Source organism: Mus pahari, chromosome 14 (genome assembly GCF_900095145.1).
Source record: "Mus pahari chromosome 14, PAHARI_EIJ_v1.1, whole genome shotgun sequence".
NCBI classification, from domain to species: domain Eukaryota; kingdom Metazoa; phylum Chordata; class Mammalia; order Rodentia; family Muridae; genus Mus; species Mus pahari.
In genome coordinates this window covers 62804702-62811212 of record NC_034603.1, presented here as the reverse complement: position 1 = coordinate 62811212, position 6511 = coordinate 62804702, and the positions used below count along the sequence as shown (strand labels likewise).

Genomic DNA, 6511 nt, shown 5'->3' with positions numbered 1-6511 from the left:
ACACACACACACACACACACACACCTCTTCCTATATTTGGTCTCATCCATGGACTTCTCCCTGATTCAACAGTTGGGTCTTCACCTGCTTTGCTAGAATTACAAAAGCAAGACTAACACCAGGTCCCCTACCTAATAACAGTGCCAATTGTCAGGCAGTTGTGGGTCTTGGGTTGCTTCCCTCTTCTAGCAGGCTTTGCTCCTTTGGCACAGCCTCAGGCAAAGGAAGGAAAGGCAGGCAGCACCACACCCATCACTGGGGACCTGACTCACTAAGGCTTTGGGGACAAGCCAGACATCTTTCAGGGCTAGGAGGACTAAGAGAAAATAGGGTCTGTCCCTTGCCTGGTGTCTCCTTCTGGGAGACACTATACGTTTACTTTCTTGGCCTTTGAATCAGCAGACACGTCGAGGGAACCAAACAGTAACTGGGTGAGTCTGGACTCCACTTCTGCCTCGTATTTTCCAACTGGGACCTCAAACAATTCACTTGACCTGGGTTGAGTTTCCCCGTGTGTTTTTTTATTTGTATTTTTTTCCAAGACAGGGTTTCACTGGCTGTCCTGGAACTCTCTGTAGACAGGCTGGCCGTGAACTCAAGAGATCCACCTACCTCTGCCTCCTAAGTGCGGGAATTAAAGATGTGTGCTATTGCCACCACCACCTGGCTGAGTTTCCTCGGGTGAGACCAATGGGGATAACCGGCGGGGGGGCCCCAGCTGTGAAGTGGTCAGGGTGCCAATCCTTACTCCCTGACTTGGTACAATCTTTTTGGAAAAAGCGGTTTGGATATTCCTTCACTCACAGAGTGGTTCTTCTCTCACCCAACGGTTGTCATATTTTCAATGACATTCTCTTTAAATCTTTTCATTTGGTTTGCTGCTGATTGCCAAACCAACAGATAGTACTTGGGATAGCCTGGCCTGCGGGGTGGGGTGGGGGGTGTTCCTGAAGTCTTCTGAGACAGATATGATTGTACCACTGGATTCCACCCAGTAGAATAGAAATGTCTTTTGCTGAAATGCTTCATAAATTCCATGCACTAACAGAATGTCGGGATGACGATTCCCACTTTGCTCAAACATCTCTCTTACATCTGAGAGGCTATGAAAGGACAAGGGTGGTTTCTGTGTCCAAGGCTGCACATTCTTGCCTTGGGTACCCACTGGAATACAGATAGGCATGGTAGCTACTGCCTTAACACTGTCTCAGCGGCAAGCCATTTCCTAGTCTCGATTCCCTGCAAGTATGAGGAGTGCCTGCAATGCTAGACTATTTCCCTTCAGTTGTATTCATGTTCTCTCTCAAGTCCACTGTCGCTAAGGAGCCTTTGGGGACTCTTATTAGGATGGGCCCCTTCCCTAGTGACTTCCATGTCCACTTGCAGGACACATCATGTTCTCCATTCTATACAAGATGTCATGTTAGTGTGTCTTTGTGAAGAGTCTCTAGCAAGGCCCATCCATACAGCAACTAGACCACTTTATGTTAAATGGAAGTTCCTTCTCTTGAAGACAGGCTACAGTGATGGATACAATACCTTCTACTCTACTTCACTCCTCCTATCCCAGGTATTCAGAAAACCCAAACTGCTGGAATACTTATTTATTTGGTCTATTAAAATCAAGATCTGCAAAAAACAAACAAACAAAAAACCACAATAACCTCTAAACACAAGATATGAAACCTTGAACATTAACATTCTTCAATTTCGTGTAAGCTCTGCAATACGGAAAATATACAAACTTCAAATAGCTGCAAAAATAGTGTCTTTGGGAGAAAATAGAGTTTCTACATCGATACAAGAAAAATAGGCATTTTTCTAATTCAACCCAACCCTGGGGTGGGTAGAGGGCATGGAGCTGCTATATGCCCCCCAGGGCAGGTGTAGAGTATGGGGCTACTGCATGCCCCCTGAAGGAATGCCAGATCCCTCTTCCCACTATTCATTTTGGGCTGGGATGCTGCCTAAGACAATCTTTAGTCAGGGTAAAACTGAGATGAAAATGCCACTTGGGAAATCTCGTGGTCCCCTGCCAACAGCTGATTGGTCAAGTGTTCTGGCCCCGAGGGCCACTCTGGTCAGCTCCTCTAGGAGGGAGGCATCTGCTCTGCCTTCTGTGTCTCTAGAGTGGAGCTGTCAGGAAGCCTGGGGCACCTCTCCTCTCTCAGCCACAGCCAACTGTTCCATGACAAGAGCTTCTCATAAGTCATCCGGACTCACACCCTAGGCTAGAAGAGTCAAGGCCTTCTTGCAGGTGAGGGAAACCGCAGGTACACAAGTTTAAGTTGTGAGCTGCCTGCTGCTGGTGGAGGAGGTAACCTCCTCCCTTTTGGAGGGCTGATGTCCACCAAAGGACCTGGGGCTTTGACACAATAAATGAAAGTGCTCAAAGGCCAAGAGGGAAGGGCTCCTCCATCCCCCAGCTTGGGAAGCTAACAAAGAGCTTGCCACCAAGGCACTGGTAAAGTGTGGTAGGGGCCTGGGGGACTCAGACTACCAAGGAGCTCTGAAAAAGCACAGACTCTTCTGATGGTGGGGTGCGCTGCCATGGCTCAAATGGCAGTGAGGAGGCCTTGGAAGCTTCTGGATCCTTCCGAGGTGGTGCCCTAGGGCTGGCAGGGGGAAGAGGAGAGCCAGGGTTGGAGGGGCAGTTACGGAAGATGAAGCCCATACTGGGGAAGAGGGGCTTGATCAAGCTGACGGGGCAGAAGGCAGAGCCAGTCGGGTTGAAATGGACTTTGTTCTTGTCAGGACAGGAAGTCAAGAAGGCCAAGTCAGGACCTGGGGACCTGAGGGATGGAGAGAGACACAGACACATGAGTGTAAGAAAAATAGCCAGTGAAGCAAAGGGGACTGCCTCAGCAGGGCGCCTGGGAAGCTGGAAGGGGGACTGCCTCAGCAGGGCACCTGGGGAGCTGGAAGGGGGACTGCCTCAGCAGGGTACCTGGGGAGCTGGGTCCTTGCTCAAAAGGACAGTAACCTGGTCAAAACCTGGAAAGCTCTGCCACTTTTGAGGCCCCTTGGGTCTCATTGCTGCTGTGGTGGGTTCTGCCTGAAGCAAGGTTCTCAGCCTTAGCCCTGCTGCAGGGATCACGGTAGACAACACTTCCCTACAAGTCACAGGACATTTAACAGCATCCCTGGACTGTACCAACTAGATATCAGCAGCATCATGTCCCTTTCTCCCTAGTTATGACAACTAAAAATGTCTCTTGGGCTAGGGGTGAATGTGTAAGGCTTGGGTTCTACTCCCCAATACCCATAAGGAGCTTCCCAGGAGGAAAGTTGCTGATGTGAAGAAAGCCCAGGAGTTCTTAGGAAATGAAAGGTCAACCACAGAGCGGGCGGAGATGACTGGGAGGGAGGCTGCTGACAGAATGAGGGCCAGTCACAGCCTCACTTCTACCTGCCTCTATGGGAGAGGGAGGGAAGCGAGAAGAGCAGAGCCCAGTCTGCATGACCTGCGGGACAAACCCTCCTTCCTCCACAGTGCCTCAGAGGACCAGAAGTCAGGAGAAGACCAGGCGGCAGTGGGGACGGTGACCAAGACCTGCTGACGGTGGGTTTGCTTTTCCAGAGCGCCTACTCCCATGGGCTGTCCTCTCCCTCAGCTGGGATACAAATGGTGCCCTCGATGCCCAAACCCAGACCTAGCCCAGTCTTTACTCCCACACCATGACTAAACTTCCTGGCTGCGATCTAAACCACAACTTCCAGTGTGAATCTGCCTAAACGAATAGAAAGCTGCAGGAGAAACTAGAGCAGGCTCCCCCAGGCCTGCGAAGGGGACGGGGTGGCCTCAGGAAGGTCATGCTCAAGCCCACACGGAGGTAAGAGGTCAGTGTCTGGCTCCTGAACCATCCAATATGACTTGAGAATGTCCAAAGTTCTTTCCTGTAAGAACTAGAAATTTCTCCCCGGAGTTTACAGCACTGGGACTGACCAGCCTGGGGGAAAGAAAGACTGGTGTGTTCATTTTCTCTCTCGCTCACTCATATTCATTCTTTGTCTGTCTGTCTCTGCACCTCCCTCCCCCCTCTTCCCCCCGCCCCAATCATGGTCTAGCAAGTCCTCACACTTTCCCCAGGGATGGTTAAAATAAATAAATAAATAAATAAAATAGAAGGAACAAAAGGCTTAGGTTTCAGATCTCTTCCCCTTCCAGCCCCCACTGCGCTTGTGGCTGGCATGTGGGCAGAAAGCAGGTTTCTATGGAGATAATGATAAGCAAAGATTGAAGTGCTCAGAGTAGGTAATGTCAACAAGTTTGATCATGGAAAATCTGCGAGACCGATCGTCTGATGTTGACAACCTCTAGGCTGGAGAGATTGGAGACTGAAGTAGAACCTGAACAGTGGAACAACACGGATTCCCCTTCCATAGCGTCTCTCCCTCTGCCCCATGCCTCATCCATGGGATGCACTCACGTGGCCTCCTCAAACACACGCACTCTCTCACAGCCTTCTGGGGGCTCCCGTTTGAAGACATAGCTGTGATTGGGCCGAGGGGAAGCAGCAAAGGCAAGGACTGGAGACGGACTGCCATCTTCGAGGAAGGCTGGGTGGCCTGGAGGGGAGACTACAGAGAGAGCAGGGCTGAGTCAGCGGAGACCAAAGGGAACCTCTACTCTCCTTGGCTCAAGCCTTCTGTAGGCTGCTCTTTGGGCTGCTGTGTTTCATGCTCCACCACTGGAGATGGGGGCTGTAGCTCAGCTGTAGAGCACTTGTTAAGCAGTATGAGGCCATGGGTCCTATTCCAGTAGCACCACCAAAGGGGACCAAACTTGTTGAATTGATGGAGGAGATTCCTTCTAATCCTATATTCCCAGGAGCAGGAGAATGCCTGGATCTCTGACATAAAGGAAATACCTGCTGTCCTCTGCCTTCTCCTGGGGCCAGTGCCCTGTCCAAGGAGCACCATAGCTTTATCCCACCTGTATCTCGGAAAGCTAGCCCCTGCTTGCAGAGAGGACTCCTGTATGAACTCCAAGAAGCAACCTTGACTCTGCCCCACTCAGAGGATAACATTTCTCTCACTTTCCATCCTGTGACTGCACTTTGCCTAGGCTGCAAATATTGACTTTATCTGTGTTTCTCTTATACTTCTTCCTTCCCATTTTGTGCTCTTTCTATTTCCTGTGTGTATTGTTAGATGATGCCCTTGACTAGCCTAGCTCATGAGGTTACTATGAACGAGTCAGGTGTTGTGGGCAACAGTTTTTTCTAACATTGTGTGTTAGTAGGATTCCTGCCTTATTCTAAGTAGAAAGCCAAGTCTTGCATGGGAGAAACTACAAATTTAAAACCAAAAATTTGTGGAATCAGTCTGGGTCAAACATGTAGGCCCCTGAATAAGAGACTATATTCTCTTATCTAATTTGTAACTGCCTTGAAGGTCTTGCTGAGTCAAGGGGACCCTTGAACAGAGATGGGCTAGCTTTCTACCTTGGCAGCCTGAACCTTAGCTAAATAACAGGGATGGGAAAGGCTGCTCTTTTGGGTAAGAGACTTTATAATATAAAGTGGAGTCAGAGTGCTGTAAGGACCGTTATTATCACAGGTATAGAGTGCAGAACTGACTCACACGGAGCTGGTTGGTTCAGAGTGCTAGGCCTGGATGCTTCACAGCAAAGGTCAGTGGAGCCCCTGCTGCAGCCCAGAGCCAGCTCTAGTGCTCTGACTTCATGACTTACCTTTGTTACCGTGGATGGATGCCAGTTCCTCGGTGGCACCCTGGTGCTCCTCACGGCTGGCCTGGCCAGGAGGCTGGGGGGATGCCACTGGCACAGAGGGAGAGCTGGACAGATTGCCTGGCTCCAGGAGGAGGGGATGGTCACAGCTGCTATTTTGTGGAGGAGCTGGGGCACGGTGCCCATCAGGGACCTCAAGTATCTGATGAGGGAAGAGAAAGTCCAGGGTCTTCTCAGGCCTGTGACATTGCAGTGACCCTCAGGGGTCTCCCTGTACCTTTTCTCTTAGCCTCAAGGACAGAAGAATGTCACTTCCTCAAGCCATTTATTTCCTGACGACTTGCAGGCTAGGAGAAAGTGTTTCTCCCAGAGTATGTTTGTTCTTTTTCCTTGAGACTTGTTAATCCTGTCTACAGTCACGTTCATCTGTGTGATGTGATCAGTGCCCCTCTGTGTATGAGGCTCTTGGACACAAAGGTGACTGATACACAGGGTGACATAATAGGGGTGAGGTACCAGAACATCGCACATGCTATAAGCCACTGCAGGACAGACGGTTATCATCATACATTAAATACCTCACATCCTTTTTTTAAAATATTTGATGACATTTTGTCTCCCAATGAACTAGTGTGTACATGTGTTCAGGGGCATAAGGAATTGCCCATACAGCCATTTAAAAATCAGCCAGAAGCCAGCTGTTATAGAACATGTCTTTAATACTAGCACCCAGATCTCTGTGAGTTGATATCTGTGCTCTTGAACCCAGAGACCTTCCTGCCAAGATCAGACTAGTCTACATATGGAGTTCCAGGACAG

General features: G+C 49.7%; 1 protein-coding gene across 1 annotated transcript in view; it reads right to left on the bottom strand.

Moving 5' to 3' along the window:
* Positions 1 to 1589: 1589 nt before the first annotated feature.
* The window catches only part of Fam117a (family with sequence similarity 117 member A), a 45755-nt gene continuing 40833 nt past the window's right edge, over positions 1590 to 6511 (bottom strand). Inside the window, exons 6-8 of the mRNA XM_021213168.1 lie at positions 5696 to 5894; positions 4431 to 4581; positions 1590 to 2792 (exon numbers count right to left, since the gene is read on the bottom strand). Of these exons, the coding sequence (XP_021068827.1) occupies positions 2492 to 2792; positions 4431 to 4581; positions 5696 to 5894 (651 nt within the window). The 3' untranslated portion in view covers positions 1590 to 2491. The remainder of the gene's footprint in view (positions 2793 to 4430; positions 4582 to 5695; positions 5895 to 6511) is intronic.